We start from the raw sequence: 18,236 nt of genomic DNA, 5'->3' as shown, positions 1-18,236 counted from the left end.
TATGATAAGAAAGGGTGGGAGATAATTGCATATTATTTGTACCATTGATGATTATTAAGTGTTATATTTATTGGTAATTTGTTTGGATATATTGTTATTGTAAATTTGAAAATGAATAAAGAATAAAAAAAAAAAAGAAATGTAGCTTATAGGTCTTATACCTTTAGATATGCAAGCTCCTTGGGCTCCTTGGACCCCATAAGCCCAGCATGAACATCCAGCAGGACAATGTAGTCACTGAGCAAAACTATGGAATGATTTGCTTTTCTGTTCTTCCTCCCTTTGGTTGACTCAAAAAAGAGCTAATGGTGCTCTTCCCCTTGATGCCCAAGATGGTTGCCGTTCCTGTTAGGAATAGCAGTTAGATAGACCAGCTCTTAAATTTAAAAAAGGAGATTAACTTGTAAAATATTTTAAATCATTGGGTTGTGCCTTTTTTGTCTTACAGGAAACTAACAGCAAGACTCACAAAGCAAGCAAAGTTTTATTTCTAGGAAATCTCAAAAAGTTGTTATCCACAGGGACTTCCAGATGGAATAATCGGCAAATTGCTCTCTGGGATCAGGTGAGTTGAAGGAAGAAAGTGCTATAAAATAGCTAGAAAGCTGCTGTTTAGCATACTTAGCACTAAGGGCTCCTTTTACGAAGGTGTGTTAGCGGTTTAACGCGTGTAATAGCGTGCGCTAAACTGCCGGCCCTGCTAGCCGCTACCGCCTCCTCTTGAGCAGGTGGTAGTTTTCCAGCTAGCGCAGGGGTTAGCGTGTGATTAAAAGTCGCAAACGACAAAGCCGCTAATGCGGCTTCGTAAAAGGAGCCCTAAGTTTCCAAGTTTTATTAATATTTGCTATCCTGCATATCAAAAAATATCTAAGTGGCTTACAATAAAATTAAAACTTGAATGAACAAGAGAAAGGCTTCAGAACTGTAAGCTAGAAGTATTTACATGGCCATGCAAGAATGCACCTGTGAGAAAAGCGCTTCCCACAAGATGAATAAGACTGAGAAACTTTGAGTAAAGTAATGCAATTAAAATTTATATGGGATAATGGGTATAATGGGATATTTGGTGGATGCCTGTGGAATTAGCAGGTCATCTCCATTGTGAGGACATATCCTAATGAGAGGTTATATTTCTTTTTGAGCCATGATGGGACCTTTTGGGGGTTGCTTATTTAGATTACCTGTTGAGAGGATTGCCTGTTTTCTCTTGAAGTTTTGGGAATGTGATTTGTCCTGATTTTGTTTAAGAGTAATTTGCAGAGTATTGAGTTTTGTTTTGGGGAAGGGGTGGGGGGGAATCTGTGTTTACTTCTGTGCATTGTGCTTCATTCTGTGTATAGTATTTTGAAAAATTTAATAAAAACTTTTTTAAAATTATTTACTTTTTGGCCCAAAAAGGGTGCCCTCTGCACAAAAATTGGCATACTACATTCATTGAATATATAGTAAGTACAATCTTTAGTTAGCCCCCTCCTGCCTGTCTGCTCATTGGATAGAGCAGTATAGTTCACAACTTCTCAAATCCTTTCACACCTACATCCTGTCTCTCCACCCCTAATTACTTTCTCCCATTCCCCTTATTCTCTAGACCCCTGACCATATTTACAGTTGCCTATATTTGGGCACTGTTCCCTCCTTTCACATGCTCGCACCTCAAGTGACATGCTTAGACCATCTTTGAATTTCCAGGCACCACTTGCACACGTAATGCCTCTCTGTTCGCCTTCCCCTCCATGAAGGGCTGTATCTACATGAGATTCCTTGATAGATCACTGTCATTTCAAGCAGGCAAATGGAATAAATGTCTAACCACCCTCATTTCCAATTCACCCTCCTACCAATCCTTCAGGAAATCAATTAAAACCTATCTCTTTGATAAATTCCTCTGACTCCTTCCTGCCTTGTAACTTCTCTAAGAAAACCCAAAAGTAAATCATCCACATAAGAGCCTTAGAGGATCTAGTCCGCTAGGGACTATAAAGGTGAGGACCTATAAAGGTGAGTACGTGGGAAACAATTGTGTAGTGAGTCGGAAGTGAGACACCTTTATAGCACCCCCAGGGATCCCTGAAGAAGACTTTTTGTCAAAATGCGGACCGTGTTGGGTCCTGTATCCCTAGAGGACTAGATCCTTTAAGGCTCTTATGTGGATGTAAGGCTCTTATGTGGATGATTTACTTTTATGTGGATGGAATTATTTTATGTGGATGATTTCAGTGTACCTTTGGAACTTTCAAATAAAGTCCATTTAGGAACATTGTCACTCCACAGAGTTTTTTTTTTGTTTGTTTTCTCTGGATTTTCTTCTTTGAGAATATTTTAGGGTCAATTCCTTTTGTTTTTAGCTTGTAACTTCTCTGAAACACTTCCGGATATACCTAACTACTCCCGACTTACCAATGTAATTTGAAATTTTTCTCTGCAATATCGCTGTCTGTGTACAGTCTCTTCCTCTGTAAACCGCTCTGAACTGCTTGTGGTATTGTGGTATACAAAAATAAAGTTATTATTATCTTTTTAAACAATAGTCCTTATAGTTAGTTTTGATGATACCTCTAATACAATGTTCACTTGACTAAGGCCATTATATTCAATGTCTCAGGAATGCCCTCCTCCCCTCTTCTTATTCAGCAAATGCTTGTTGCTTGTATGTACATACAGTGTTAGACAAATTCCTTCTGGAATTTTATCAGTATTCCATTTAGTTTTTATTATCATTCATTAATACATCCTTATAATGTTACCTTCCCCAGGGTATTTATTATGACCCTCTGCCTTAGTAGAATTGTATGTAAGTGTTATGTCTTATATATTCACACCTTTGTATTATTTTTGCAACAAGTAACACCATTAGATGTTAGTATTTTCATTTCTCACACACCTTCATTTGTTTAAGAAATAGTTAAGGTTTCTTTGGTTCAAAGGTCATATGTTGCATCTTATATGTATGGAAGCTATGTCTATTTCTGATTGGGTCATGAAACAGGGAAGACTATTTCTCATGATTTGGCAACCCTTTTTAAATACATTGATACCTACTGCATGAAGTCATGTTTTATTAAGTAGATCATAAATATATTTTTAAATTTATATATATATATATATATATATATATATATATATATATATATATATATATATATATATACTAGTGTTTAAGCCCGTTAGATTAACGGGTGCTAGATGACCGCCTCTTCTGCTTATGAACCTGGGCAGGGGCAGAGGCAGAGCCGGGGCGGGAGGGAGTGACGGTGGGAGAGCAATTTCAAAGCCTCGGCAGCGGCGGCTCCTTGACCAATCCGCGCTTACAACGGCCCCACACTCGCGGTCTGGCTGGCTCCCCCACCAAAGCCCTTCGCAGCGGCAGCCCCTCCCACATCCGTCCCCGTGTCCCAAGCCTCTCCGAAGGCCGGCTCCCATGAAAATGGTACCCCTCTGTCCAAAACCGCGGCGGCAGCCTCCCTCAAGACACATTTCAAATCTGACATATTGTAATCACAAAACAGAAAATAAAATTATTTTTCTTACCTTTTGTTGTCTGGTCAGTATTCATACCATGTAGGGGTCCAGGCTATGGTTGGCTTTTGATAACTCGCTTGCCAGGGCCCCTTCTTTCTTCTTCCCTCCCTCCATCCCGGCAGCTGAAGACAGGCACCTCCCCCCAGTGGTCTGAGACAGGAGGGAGCAGTTAGGAGAGGGTCTGAGGGCAAAGAGGGGCTCAACAGCGCACAACCACCTTTCCTTCCCTCCTTCCTTCAGGTGCAGTGCAGCTCCACCAATGTTAAAAGGAGCCGCGTCAAAATCGGAGGCCTGCCACTGCCGTAGCACTTTCCCCTCTGCCTTGGTCCCGCCCCTTCTCTGACATATGGGACCGCGGCAGAGGGAACATGTTACGGTGGCGACAGGGCTTCAATTTCAAAGCAGCTCCTTTTAACATAGGCGGAGCTGAATTGTACCTGATGGAGGAAGGGAAGGAACGGTGGGGCAAATTTCGGCAACGGCAGGAATTATTTGGCGGGCCAAGCACCGTGAAACTTTGTTTCTTTAGGCAGCCCCGGTTGTTTACTTGGATTCAATGTGAGCCGGGTGAGGAAGGCCGCCGCAGCCTCGCGGCTAGGTAGGGGGACAACAATGGCGCTTATGCTCAAGCCCCCGCCACAGCTCCTCTCTCGATCCTGGTGCGGTTCGAGAGAGGAGTCGTGGCGGCGGCTTGAGCATAAGCGCGATTGTTGTCCCCCTATCTAGCGGCGAGGCTGCGGCGGCCTTCCTTACCCGGCTCTCACGGCTGGCGGCCGGCGAACCCTAATGCTGACATTGAATCCAAGTAAACAACCGGGGCTGCCTAAAGAAACATGGTAATCATATTCTGTCCTGAAAGCCCCCGCCGCAGCTCCTCTCTCGATCCTGCTGCAGTTCGAGAGAGGAGCCATGGCAGCAGCTTGAGCAAAGTGCACAGTGAGAGCCAGGGGCGCGCATGCGCAGTCGTGTTTCCGCGACGGATCAGGGAACACGACTTTTGAGTGCGCATGCGCGGCCTAGCATTTTATTATATTAGATGCAGTCTTGAGAAGGGGAATGGGTAGGGGGTTTTGGGAGAGGGTAATAGTTGAATAATCTTTCTTTTATTATAATTGTATTTGAAACAAAGTTTATATCATTTATGAATTGTTTAATTTTGTATTTATATATTGTACAATGTATTTTTTTATCTAATATAAATTATTTAAAGTTAAGAAATAGTTAAGGTGAAAAAGCTTGCTATCCATATATGAGTATTCCTGAGCGAATCAGCAAAATTCAAATGCTAGGTCCAGACCAATCCAGCAATGTCATTTGTGATGTAACAAAGCATGAGTTAAAATACTGTATGAGCTAAATTTTAGCATTCATTTTATTTCTGTGGTAAAAAAAAATGTTAATGCCAGATGCTGTAACTTAATGATATTCTAATGCATCAGGTATTAAAAAATTCGCACCTCTGACTCAGGATCCCTGAACCAGAGATTTTCTGCCTTGGAACCCCAGAACCAGAGACCCTTTGGGACCAGAGAACCCCCAACCTATCTTCCCACCTTTCAGCCACTTAACTCTCTCCCTCCCATCCATCCCTCTCTGGTCATTGATACACCTCCACACTACCTTACTTTTAAGATAATCTCTTGACCCGTTCCCCTCCTGCCAATCATTTCTATAGCTAGGGTTGCCATATTTGTGATAACAAAAAAGAGGATGCATGGCCACACCCTCAGCCCTGCCCCAACCACGTTCCAGCTCTGTCCCAGGCCCAACATTAGCCTCGCCCCTCTCCTAGGCGGTTGCCTGCTGTGTGCAGTCAGGGCTGTAGCAAGCTATAATTTCACCCCATGCGACTTATTCTCCATAGTGCCTCTCCATCTTTTCTTAAACTGCCCCCACCCTCTTCCCTATGATATATCAGACTTTCAGCTGTTTTGTATTTTATTCATATTAAAAGTTTATGTTTTGTACCAATGATGATTATTAAATGATGTATTTATTGTTAATTTGTTTGAACATATGTCACATTTATTGTAAGTTTGAAAATGAATAAAGAATAAAAAAAAATAAAAATACAATCCTTTTTTTTACCTTTGTTGTCTAGTCATTTAATTTTTCTAATCATTTTGGTCTCAGTCTCTGCTTTCCTCTGTCTTCTCTTAACTCTGGTACCAGGATTTTTGTTCATTTGTCATTTTTCTCCTCTTTGTCTCCCTCATTTACTCTACTACATCCATCTCCAACATTGTTTTTTTACTCAATTTATTTTTCTCCCTCTCTTCATTCATTCTACTCTAAAGTCTTCAATTTATCTAATCTAATCTAATCTAAATCTTGGGTTTATATACCGCATCATCTCCGCAGATGGAGCTCGACACGGTTTACATGGTTAGGGAAGGAACGGAACTCCAGTGGAATTATATAAGTATGAGAGAAGAGAGGTTGGTGTGAGAGTGCCAGGAGCGGGACGGGGTTACGTTCTGGAGAAGAGCCAGGTCTTCAGATGCTTACGGAATGGTAGAAGGGGGCTCAAATTGCGGAGAGGGGAAGGGAGACTGTTCCAGAGCTGAGTGATTCTGAAAGGGAGGGAAGAGCCAAGTTTACCAACAAGGGAGATGCCTTTTAAGGAGGGGTAGGATAGTTTTAATTTTTGAGTGGATCTAGTGGAGGTTGGATTTGAGGAATTCCAGGATAGAGGGATAAAAGGAGGAAGGATACCGTGGAGGATCTTGAAGGTTAGGCAGGCACATTTAAAGTAGACCCTGGAAATAACGGGAAGCCAGTGGAGTTTGGATAGGAGCGGTGTGACATGGTCAAATTTACTTTTTGAGAAGATAAGTTTGGCCGCGGTGTTCTGGATTAGTTGGAGTCTGTGGAGGCTTTTCTTTGTTAAGCTTAGGTAAATGGAATTGCAATAATCCAATCTGGAGAGGATAATGGATTGTACGAGGACGGCAAAGTGTTTTTGGTGGAAGCAGGATCTCACTTTCCTCAGCATGTGAAGGCTGCAATTTCCCTCTTTTTACTGCCTACCTTGTGACAAATCCACTGCAATCCCAGGGTTTGTCACAGGAAAATTCAAGAAATCATACAAACCCCGATGCAGGAAGGCAGACCAGGTCAGAGCCCATGATAGTAAAATAGCTGACTACCCTAGGAGCAGTGAAGATGAGGCTGACCCAGAATGGCAGGACAGACAAGAACAGGAAAGTTTTGCCTTACCTAAAGCAGTGCCTAGACAAAACAGGAAACTTCTGCCCTGCCATTATCCTGTTTCTGTAAGATAGAGACCAGAAAGAAAGTTTTCTCTCAGAGAAACGTCACAGGATGAGAAGGAAAGCCCTTCCCCCACACAAGCCAAGGGGGTGTGGCTTTCCTCAGCTTAAAGAGAGGTTGAGGCAGTGGCATATCAAGGGGGGGGCGGGGGGAGGTCTGCCCCGGGTGCACACCCCAAGGGGGTGCACAGCTGGCCAACTACCAGGGAATAGACTGCCGCCGGGGAAAGGCTGCCACTGGCACCATCGGGAACAAGCCGGCGCCGAGTTCTCCCTGATTTTCTTCCCCGCGGGGCCGACCAACTCTCTCCACCCGACGTCAATTCTGACGTCGGAGAGGACGTTCTTGGCCAGCCAATCACTGCCTAGCTGGCCCGGAATGTCCTCTCCGATGTTAGAATTGACATCCGGCGACGAGAGTTGGTCGGCCCCGCGGTGAAGAAAAGCAGGGAGGGAGAACTCGGTGCTGGCCTGTTCCCGATGGCTGCAGTGGCAGCCGTTCCCTGGTGGTGGTGGCAGCAGCATGTTTCCCAATGGCGGTGGCATGGGGGAGGGGAGGGAGAAAGAAAGAAAGGGGGGGGACAGGAGCCAGAAAGAAAGAAAGGGGGCAGGGTGTAACAAAGAAAGAAAGGAACAAACAAAAAAATGGGGCATGGAGAGAGAGAAAGACAGACATAGAGAAAGAAAGGGGGCATGGAGAGAGAAAGAAAGAAGGGGGCAGGGTGAAAGAAAGAAAGAAATAGGGCAAGGAGAGAGAGCGACAGACATAGAGAAAGAAAGGGAGCATGGAAAGAGAAAGAAAGAAGGGGGCAGGGTGATTATTCTATATTGGGCGAGAGTGTATCTGTCTGTTTATTTGAAAGGGACATGGCTTTCTGATAGCATCGACTGTACAAGATCAATTGACTATGCAGGATCTGGCTTGTTTAGTTTTACAATGTATGTGTTGGTGTTCTAGTGCTCACTGCAGTGTTTAAGATGCTGCCTTTTCCTAGGTACACTCTTGTTGTGCGATATGTAGATTGTTACTAAAAATCATATTTTTCATATAGATGGGGGGTGTCAAAAAATGATGGGCCCCAGGTGTCACATAGGCTAGGTACGGAACTGGGTTAAGGAGAGAGCTGGATGAGGAGAGACAGGAAGAAGCTCAGAGTGGGAAGGAACTTCACATAGACCACACAGCTGAGGTGAACAGCCCTGATTGGGAGATGACTGAGGAGTAAGCAGAGGGTAACTTGAGCCAGGTGATGCCAAACTTGGCAGTTCTCCTGCCCCAGCTCAGGAGCAGAGAGCTGAGGGCCTCCTGAACATTTTCCTTCTGCATTTATGCTTTGTGAAAGTAAGGCAGTGAGGATAAAGGCATTGTAGTAGTTGGACTTAACAAGGCCTAGGCCCCAGGTGAGTCCTAGCTGCAGAAAGCTGTGCTGTACTGCTGAAGCACCAGAGTGTTTGTATATCCTGATTTGCTGTCTAAAATTTTCTGTCCAGGATTTTCTGGCATGGAGTTTTTCCTTTTTGTTTCTTGTTTGCCATTCTGTTTTTGAACCATGGAGGAATAAAGAACCCTGGACAATATTCTGACAAGAGTTGAATGCACCACATTGTGTTTATAACTAAGAACATAAGAATTGCCTTTGCTGGGTAAGACCAGTGGTCCATCCTGCCCAGCAGTCCGCTCACGTGGCGGCCCTCTGGTCAAACACCAGTGCCCTAACTGAGACTAGCCCTACCTGAGTACGTTCTGGTTCAGCAGGAACTTGTCTAACTTTGTCTCGAAAACCCCGGAGGATGTTTTCCCCTATGACAGACTCCGGAAGAGCGTTCCAGTTTTCTACCACACTCTGGGTGAAAAAGAACTTTCTTACATTCGTACGGAATCCTATCCCCTTTCAATTTTAGAGAGTGCCCTCTCGGTCTCCCTACCTTGGAGAGAGTGAACAACCTGTCCTTATCTACTAAGTCTATTCCCTTCCCTTGAATGTTTCGATCATGTCCCCTCTCAATCTCCTCTGTTCGAGGGAGAAAAGGCCCAGTTTCTCTAATCTTTCACTGTACAGCAACTCCTCCAGCCCCTTAACCATCTTAGTTGCTCATCTCTGGACCCTTTCGAGTAGTACTATGTCCTTCTTCATGTATGGCGACCAGTGCTGGATGCAGTACTCCAGGCGAGGGCGCACCATGGCCCGGTACAGCGGCATGATTACCTTCTCTGATCTGTTTGTGATCCCCTTCTTTATCATTAATAGCATTCTGTTCGCCCTTTTCGCCGCTGCCACCGCACATTGTGCAAACGGCTTCATTGACTTGTCGATCATAACTCCCAAGTCTCTTTCCTGGGAGGTCTCTTCAAGTACCGCCCCAGACATCCTGTATTCGTGCAAGAGATTTTTGTTACCTACATGCATCACTTTACACTTATCCACGTTGAACCTCATCTTCCTTGTTGATGCCCATTCCTCGAGCCTGATTATGTCACGTTGCAGATAATCGCAATCCCTTTGTGTCTTCACTACTATGAATAACTTTATATTGTCTGCAAATTTAATCACCTCACCCATCGTACCAATGTCCCAGATCGTTTATAAAGATGTTGAAGAGTGGAGAGGAAGTGACGTCTCCGATGTGGCAGGTCGCAAGAAGCTGAAGCTCCGTCGGGGCCGAGGCGAAATCGCATGATTGTGCAGTGATTTAAGCTTCAATTTTTCCTCCCTCACACTCCCGGTGTGGTGTGTAATGGCGACTGCTACTCGCCGCAAATTGGACTCCTCCAGAGCAGCGGCTGGCATGTCAGGTCCGGGACAAGATAAATAACCGGTTTCCCCGGGTGGATCCAAGATAGCGGCGGACCCATCTGCAGTGCAGATATTTGACATGGAGACTGCCGGAGGAGTGCGTGGACTTTCTGAGCAGGGAGGGTTTGCTGAACTGCTGGCGCGCCTTTGGAAAGATATCTTTTCTATTCATACGGATATAAAACAGGCAGTGGTGGATATAAAACAAGATTTGCACAATATCACCCGTCGGCAGGAGGATTTGGAGAAGCGAGTGGATGCGGTGGCGGAGGATATGATAGACACTCAGGGTGCGGTGGCAGCCCTTCAGAAAGATGGGGCGGACTTGTGGGAGAAGATGGAGGATTTAGAAAATCGTACACAGCGGTGTAATTTGCAGTTGAGAGGAGTGCCTGAGACAGATTCATATAAGGATGTGCGTAAGGTCGCTCAAGATAATTGTGACGATCTGTTGAGCTTGGCACAAAGGGATGCTTCTGGAGGCCCTGCAGTGCACATTGAAAGAGCACATCGTGCATTGGGTCGGGTACAGGGGAATTATCCCAGAGACATTGTGATCTGTTTGTCCTCCTATGGTGTTAAAGAGACTATTCTGCAGACTGCCAGGCGACGCAGTGATTATCAATGGAATGAGCTGTTGATTACTATCTTTCAAGACCTTGCTGCGGCTACCCTGAGGAAATGGAGAGTTTTCAGGGGGTGACCCGCTATTTGAGATAGGCTGGCTATAAATACAGATGGCAGTTCCCCTTTGTGATGGTAATGACAGTCGGGACGGTACATAAGAGGGTGAAAACATCAGAAGAGGCGTGGACTGCACTAAAAGTATTGTTGGCTGATAAGCTGCCTGCGGAGCTGTCTGGTGCAGCCGTTGGAAGAGCAGATGGAGATCGCCCTGCACGATGGCAGCGAGTGAGACAGCAGGGCTCCAGGAGAGGAGAGCTGGGAACTGCCGGGAGGCTTCCGCCCTGAAGAAAATGAGTGGACTTTTGTTGGACTACTTGTTGGCTTCCAGTTTCTGGGTCTTAGTTTGGGAGAGCGTTTCGGGATCTCTCTGGCGGGGGAGGGGGGGGTTTGCAGTTAAATGGTAGTGATGAGTGGTAAATGTGGTTGTGCGGCTGTTTGCATGGATGTGCTGGGTAGTGTTGTTGGAGTGAGGGGGTTTGGGGGAGTGTGGGGGAGGTTGGGGCTGTATGAATAGGGATTGTCAGATTGAGCAATTGGTTGCGGCCCTGCCATTAGTGGGTCTTCCTTGTATAGTCAGCTTAGGCCGTCTATAGCAGTGTTCTTCAACCACCGGTCCATGGACCAGTGCCGGTCCACAGAAATTTCCTGCCAGTCCACAGGGCCAGCACGTGTATCAGGCTCAAAACAGTGTTCTTCAACCACTGGTCCATGGTGCGATCGATACGGCGTTATCTTCGAGCCAGCTCCCTCTTCCTAACTGATTCAGTGCACAAAGCTACAGGCAGTGGTTCCTACAGGCATCCTGCGCCTGAACCGGAAGCCTTCTATCTGACGTCGCAACGTCAGAGGGAAGGCTTCCAGATGAGGGAAGGGACGTGCAAGGTGCAATTAGTACTATTACGGGGCGGGGTCTGGAGTGGAGATTGGGTAGAGATGGGCGGGGTCTGGCCCACGACTTAGCCCAGTGTTCTTCAACTGCCGGTCCACAGACCGATGCCGGTCCACAGAATAATTATTTTATTTCTGACGGTCCATAGGTGTAAAAAGGTTGAAAAACACTGGTCTATAGGGTTGGACAGGGAGGGGGTGGGGGACAGGGTGGGTGGGTGGGGTTTGGGACAGTCCATTCTCATCCTGTGGGCTACACAAATGATTTGGGGGGACTGCAGCTGGGGGCTTGGCCGGTTGCAGCCCAAATTGAATTGATGGGGTTCTGGGAGGGGGTGTAGTGGTAATGTCATGATTAAGGTGGTGACATGGAATGTGGGAGTATTAACTGACCTATCAAGTGCTCCAAGATTTTGCAACATCTACAAAGACATAAGGTTGATGTGGCCCTGTTGCAGGAAACGTACTTAGATGCTCAGGAACACAGTAAGTGGAGGATTATGTGGCAGCGGATGGGGTTGACAAGAAAAAAGGGGTAATCATATTATTTTAAAAGGGGGTGGTATCTAATTTGGAAGTGTTAGAAATTGACCTGGGAGGGAGCTATGTTCTTTGTAGAGGGGAGATTGCTAAAGAGGGGAGATTGCTAAAAAGAAATTGATCCTTGGATGTTTGTATGCTCCCAACGTATATGATCCCAGGTTTCAGAAACGGATGATGGCTGCCTTAATGCCCTATCAGGGGGAGAAGTTGCTCCTCAGGGGGGATTTTAATGTGGTTTGGGATCCTAGTATTGATTGTTCTGGGGAGGCCGATAGGGGCCGGAACTCTGGGGCACAGGGGTTGCAGAGTTTGGGCCAAATGTTCGATCTGGTTGATGTATGGCGGGTGTTACACCCTGCAGAGAGGGATTATACCCACTTGTCGAGAGCGCACCACACATAGTTCTGAATTGATTATCTCTTAGTGTCCGGGTCACTATTTGGTATGGTGAGTCAGGCTGAACTCAGGGTATCTGTTCTTTCTGATCATGCTTGGGTGTGGTTACAGTTGGAAGTGGACAGTGGCTGGGACCGACGGCGGCGTTGGGTGTTTCCTCTTTATCTTTATAAGGCTGTTCGGTTTCAGGAGATGTTGAGCAAGCAATGGCGGAGTTATACCCAAAATAATGTGGAACATAAAGATCACCCTGTGCTCTATTGGGAGGCAGCAAAAATGGTGTTGCGTGGGGCAATCATTAGTTATACTAATCATGTGCGAAAGATGCGAGACCGGGAGATTCCGAGTTTGGAGAAGGACTTACGTCAGGCGTGTAAGCTTTTCGGTAGCACCCATTGGGATGTGGATAAGGCCCGGTATTTGGAAATACAAGTGACTCTTAATGAGTTGTTACATCAGCGGACGCATAAAATTCTGGCGTACTACAAATATCAGCTGTACCGACACAGGCAGAAAGGTGGGAAATTGTTGGCCCGTTTGGTAGCTCCGGACCAGGGGTCGAAACTGATAGTAACGTTAAAAGATTCCAGGGGGAAGATGGTCCATACTGATCAGGACATCTGTGACATCTTTCAGCAATATTATACGCATTTATATGGTGCCCCGGATGGAGGGGTTTTGAGAGGCTCCCTGTATCTTAAGAATATAACTCATCAACGGATAAACTCACAGGAGCGAGCAACCTTGGAGGCTTTGGTTACAACCGAGGAGGTGTATGCAGTGATTGTACAGAGCCCTCTGATGAAGGCTTCAGGGGAAGATGGGTTTTGGAATGAGTTCTATAAGATATTGGGAGCGGGTATAGTGCAGCCGTTAGCTCAAGCTTTTACAGGCGGAGGCATTACTAGAGCATAGCCCGTATTTTGGTTCTTCCTTAGCCAGGGAAGGACCCTACGGTGCTGGAGGCTTACCGACCTATCTCCTTGTTAAATGTGGAGGTTAAATTATTAGCAAAAATCATAGCCAATAGATTGGCAAGGGTCTTACCCCACATTTTGCATGAGGCACAAGTTGGGTTTGTGAAAGGACAGTCGATCGCTTGGAGTATGCGTAAATTATTGCTATCTTTGGAAATGCGACCTCACCGACAACAACGGTCGATATTGATGAGTTTTGATGCGGAAAAGGCTTTCGACCGGGTCCGATGGGATTTTTTGTTTGATACGTTGGAAGCGTATGGGTTTGGAAGTTTTTTTTATCTCGGCAGTGCGTGCACTTTATGCGTTGCCGCAGGCTCGTATTTTGGTAAACGGTTTGGGTCTGGTCGTTTTCCTATTTTTTTGTGGGACACGACAAGGATGTCCTTTGTCGCCGCTCCTTTTTGCCTTGACTCTTGACCCCTTGTTTAGGGATGTATATGCGATGCCTACGGTGGGAGGGTTCAGGTGGGGACCCATCAGTTTACGCTGGCGGCTTATGCTGATGACTTATTGGCGCATATAGTGGAACCTGAACGTTCGTTGCCGGTCTTATTGGACCTTTTGAGAGAATATGGTAATTATGCCGGCTTGAGGCTTAATTTGTCCAAGTTGGAAGTGCTGGCTTCTTCGGTGGATATTCAGGAGAGGTGGGGGTCTCAGTTTCATTTACAGTAGGCTAAGGGGGCTTTTCGTTATCTTGGGGTGTGGATAGCCATGGATGTCAAGGGCTTGTATAAATTGAATGTCCCGCGTTTGATGCAGATTACGTGTAATTGGTTGGAGAGTTGGCACTCATTGCCCATTTCGTTGTCAGGGAGGATTCAGTTGATTCGGATGATGATTTTGCCGAGATGGCTTTATTTGTTTCAGACTCTCCCACTGCGTCTTCTTAAGAGGGATTTGCAGACAGTGCAAGGATTATTTTCTAAGTTTATATGGGCATGCAAGAAAGCTAAGTTGCCGTTGATGTGCTTGCAGGGACGGTGGGGGGCGGGGAGTTTAGGCTTGCCCGACATGCAACGCTATAATTATGCTTGCCTATTACAGCATTTAGGGGATTGGATGTTGGGGTCTTCTAAGTTTACCTGGAAAAGTAATATGGTTTTGAACGAACAGAGAATGAAGTCAGATGAAGAAATTCAGAAGCTTAAAGACTCTTTATCATCAGAACAATTTGATCTTCAAATGAAGGATATGAATGCTAAATTGGATACACATCGAGATACCATAAAAAGAAACAAAATTAAAAAATTTAAGCGAGATGAATGGGACTATGCCAACAATACTGTTTATAATTGGTCTAATAAGAGAACTAAGTTATCAATGAATGATCAGTCCGTAAATGTTGATGGTTCAATTTCTAATGTTTCCACATCAGGTAGCTCAAGCTCTCTCTCCTCAGGTGGTTTTCCTCAAAAAAAATTTTTGTGGCAAAACAGAAGCAGAAACAGAGGAAGGAGGGGCAGAGGGCAGAACCAATCCAGACCTACCACCAGGTCTCAGACCAAACAAGTGGGGTGGTGATCAATGTCTCGAATACTGTATTATCTTCAGTTGAAATTTCTCTTCTCTCCAAAGGTCTCTTTTTTGTCCCCACTCAAATCTTTAACCCTTTCCAGTTTAATATCGATCTAGAGAAGTTTATAAGAAAATTATATCTTAAGGTCTTCTTTTATGGAAAAGATGAAGTACAGGACCATACTATCCTTAACCCAAAATCTCAATGGTATCCTCCTATCCCTACGGATGATAACATTAAGATTTATAAAGAATGTGTCCTAAAAGAAATAGAACAGTCATCTTAAAGATTTTATAAACACCAGAATATGCAAAAAGAAGAAAAACTGGCTCTAGAGAAGTTGTGTAATAACAAAGAGATTACCATCAGGAGAGCAGATAAAGGAGGGGCAATTGTTGTTCAAAATACTACTGATTATCTTAAAGAGATAAAAAATCAACTTACTGATAAAAATGTATATTATGTGACGAGTTTAGATCCAACTAAGCGCCTTATTGGCAAAATTGATAAAATAGTCACTAAAGGATTAGAAGCTGGTTTCCTAACTGAAAAGGATAAAAGATTCTTAGTAAATAAACATCCTATAACTCCAATATTCTATACTTTACCAAAGGTACATAAGAATAAACAACATCCGCCCGGGCGTCCGATTATGTCATCTAGAGGTTCGGTACTTGAACCTCTTTCATGTTTTGTAAATTTCTTTCTCAGTCCTTTAGTAGAAATGAGTTCTTCATATTTAAAAGATACGACTCACGTATTGAACATACTTAAAGAGATTCCTGAAGAAGAATTTCCTTTTATAATGGTGTCTTTCGATGTGGCATCTCTGTATACATCCATACCCCAAAATGAAGCTATGGAGGTAATAAGAGATTTTTTGGAAAATCGCCCTAGACCTCACCTTATCCCCACCGAGTTTTTAATGCAATTAACTTCTTTAGCATTAAAAGAAAATTATTTCATATTTGAAGACAAATATTACATCCAAAAAAAAGGTGTGGCTATGGGTGCCACATTTGCTCCCTCCATAGCGAATTTGTATATGTCAAAATTTGAATCTGAACGGATTGACAATTCACCATACTCTGACCATATTTTTGTGTGGCGCCGGTTCATAGATGATATCATCATGTTGTGGAAGGGTGACGAAATTGATCTCAAGAATTTTGCACAATGGTTGAATTCATGTGATGAAAATTTAATTTTCACCATGACTTATTCGAGAACTAAGTTAAATTTTTTAGATCTAACCATTGAACAGCATCAAAACTATTTCAATACAGATGTGTACTTTAAAGACACAGATAGAAACACATTGCTATCTTATGATAGTAGTCATCCCGGCAAATTAAAGAATAGTCTACCATTCTCACAATTTATTAGACTCAGGAGAAACTGTTCAGACTTTAAGAGCTTTAAGAAGCAAGGAAAAAGGTTAGAGCTCAAATTATTATCTAGAGGGTATCCCCAGAAAATGATAAAAAAGGCCTTTAAAAGGGCAAAATATTGTAATCGAGAATGGTTGCTATTAAAAACATCTAAAAATAATGAAGAACAAAATGACACTATAATGTGTGTCATTAGATATAACAACTTTAGTAATATCATCTCTAATACTCTACACAAATTTTGGGATATCGTTACCATCCATCCTTCCCTGCAAAACCTTAATCTGAGAATAGCCTATTCCAGAGATCGGAATCTAAAAGAGATCTTAAAAAGCAGTGAAAATAAAGGTAGTGCTAAGGATAATAGTTTTCCTAAAGGGTTTTTCAAATATCTCTCATGCAATATTTGCAAAATGAGCATACAAACAAAAACTTGGAAAAACCCTTTAGATAATAAAGAATTCAAAATTAATTATTTTCTAAATTGCAGATCTACCTTTATCATCTATATTATATTATGCCCCTGTAAAAAAATATATGTTGGGATGACCACTAGAGCATTCAAAACACGTATACAAGAACATAAATCGAATATTAAATGCTCTATTACATCAGAGCCCATTGTAGAACATTGTATATTTCATCAACATAAGTTTGAAGATCTTCAGTAACTAGCGATAGACCATGTGACAGAGGACAAGAGAGGAGGTGACAGAAAAAAGAAGTTATCACAAAAAGAGAGTAAATGGATTTTCAGATTAGGATCCATAGAACCCGCAGGATTAAATAGTTTTATAGACTGGAAGCCTTTCTTTTAGTCTTGCTATCTATTTTTATAAGATGAAATGACTTATACTATGTAGCTAACTGATACTCTGAATTCAATACGAGTCAGTTTTTTCACTATGTCCATTATTTATTTTGATTTATTTCAATCGTTGGGACGATTTGAATAGAGTATGTTTGTTAATCTATGTTTATATTGTTCACAGCAAACGCATGCGCTGATAATAATACACAAATCACATGGTGCTTCTGCATGAATCTGCGCATGCGTTTGTGCTTATATAAACCTGAACAATATGGCTGCTAGACGCTCCTGCCCTGAAAGTATGAGGAAGCTAAAACGAGGTTGGTAACTTTAACGGCATTTTCATGTAGATTAACTGATGGTGTTTTACTATTTTAGATTTGGTTAATTGTCTACAATATTGGTAAGATGTAGTATCGCTCCTTTATGAGTAGAAAATAATATGTCCCTTCAACTAAGCTGGAATAATCACTCGGTCAGTTTTTTAAATCGGTTGTGAGCCTTGTGCTCTACCGAGTGTTTTACTAATGTTTAAATTTGCCTTTTTGATTCACTTGGGCTGTGTATAAATGGACACCTTGTAGTGAAACACAAGCCATTGTAAATGCTGTCCTTTAAATTAGACGCAAGGTTTAGCGTTTGATTAGGAGGTTTTTAACTAACACTGAAAGTTACCCTCTATAAATAATTCAATTAGTTCTATATATACAAACGCTGATCCTCCCACTGGAAAAGCTAATATAATCTTATGGACAAACGTATATTACATGATTCAGCAGTTAATAGAAAATTAAGGTGTTGAGATAGCTCTGAGTATAAAAATTTTCATTTCCTATCTGTTAATGTTTAATATAATAATAACTTTTGAACAATTTGGATTTTTTAGAGTTTATATCAAATAATTTACTCTGATATTAAATTATTTATCCTAATATTAGCTTTCATTAGTAAACATTTTGATTTGTGAGATTATAAGAAATAAATTAAGGAAGTTATTTATTAATTAATTAATAATTGATAATTTGGATATTTATAGTTTATATTAAGCAAGTTATTCTGATATTAATTAAACTGTTCTGATTAATAAATTTTTTGATATTAGTTTTCATTAGTAAATATTTTGGTTTGTGAGTTTAGAAGAAATAGATTAAGGATGTCATTTATTAATTAATTAAAGTTAATTAATTTATTAATCTTGATTAATTCTCATAGATATGCACAGGTGTTTTCTTATTGGCTATCTGTTTTTTTAATTATCTATATATTGATTTAAATTATGATTATGATTCCTTTTTTCATATAGAATATTTATAATTGTTTATTATTATTATTCATCATAAAATTTAATGTATTGAATTGTTGATGGTATAGATTTATATGTGTCGGGCACTTATTTAATTTAATTTATTGCTTAATATTTAATATTAATAATTTT

At 42.5% G+C, this 18,236-nt stretch overlaps 1 protein-coding gene across 1 annotated transcript in view; it reads left to right on the top strand.

Annotated features, from left to right (window-relative positions):
• Nucleotides 1–18,236, top strand: part of CORO2A (coronin 2A) — a 418,409-nt gene that overhangs the window by 252,687 nt on the left and 147,486 nt on the right. Inside the window, exon 6 of the mRNA XM_033918127.1 lies at nucleotides 449–565. Coding sequence (XP_033774018.1) covers nucleotides 449–565 — 117 coding nt within the window. The remainder of the gene's footprint in view (nucleotides 1–448; nucleotides 566–18,236) is intronic.

Source organism: Geotrypetes seraphini, chromosome 1, assembly GCF_902459505.1.
Source record: "Geotrypetes seraphini chromosome 1, aGeoSer1.1, whole genome shotgun sequence".
In the NCBI taxonomy this organism is placed as follows: Eukaryota; Metazoa; Chordata; class Amphibia; order Gymnophiona; family Dermophiidae; genus Geotrypetes; species Geotrypetes seraphini.
This window is presented reverse-complemented; position numbering and strand designations above follow the sequence as displayed.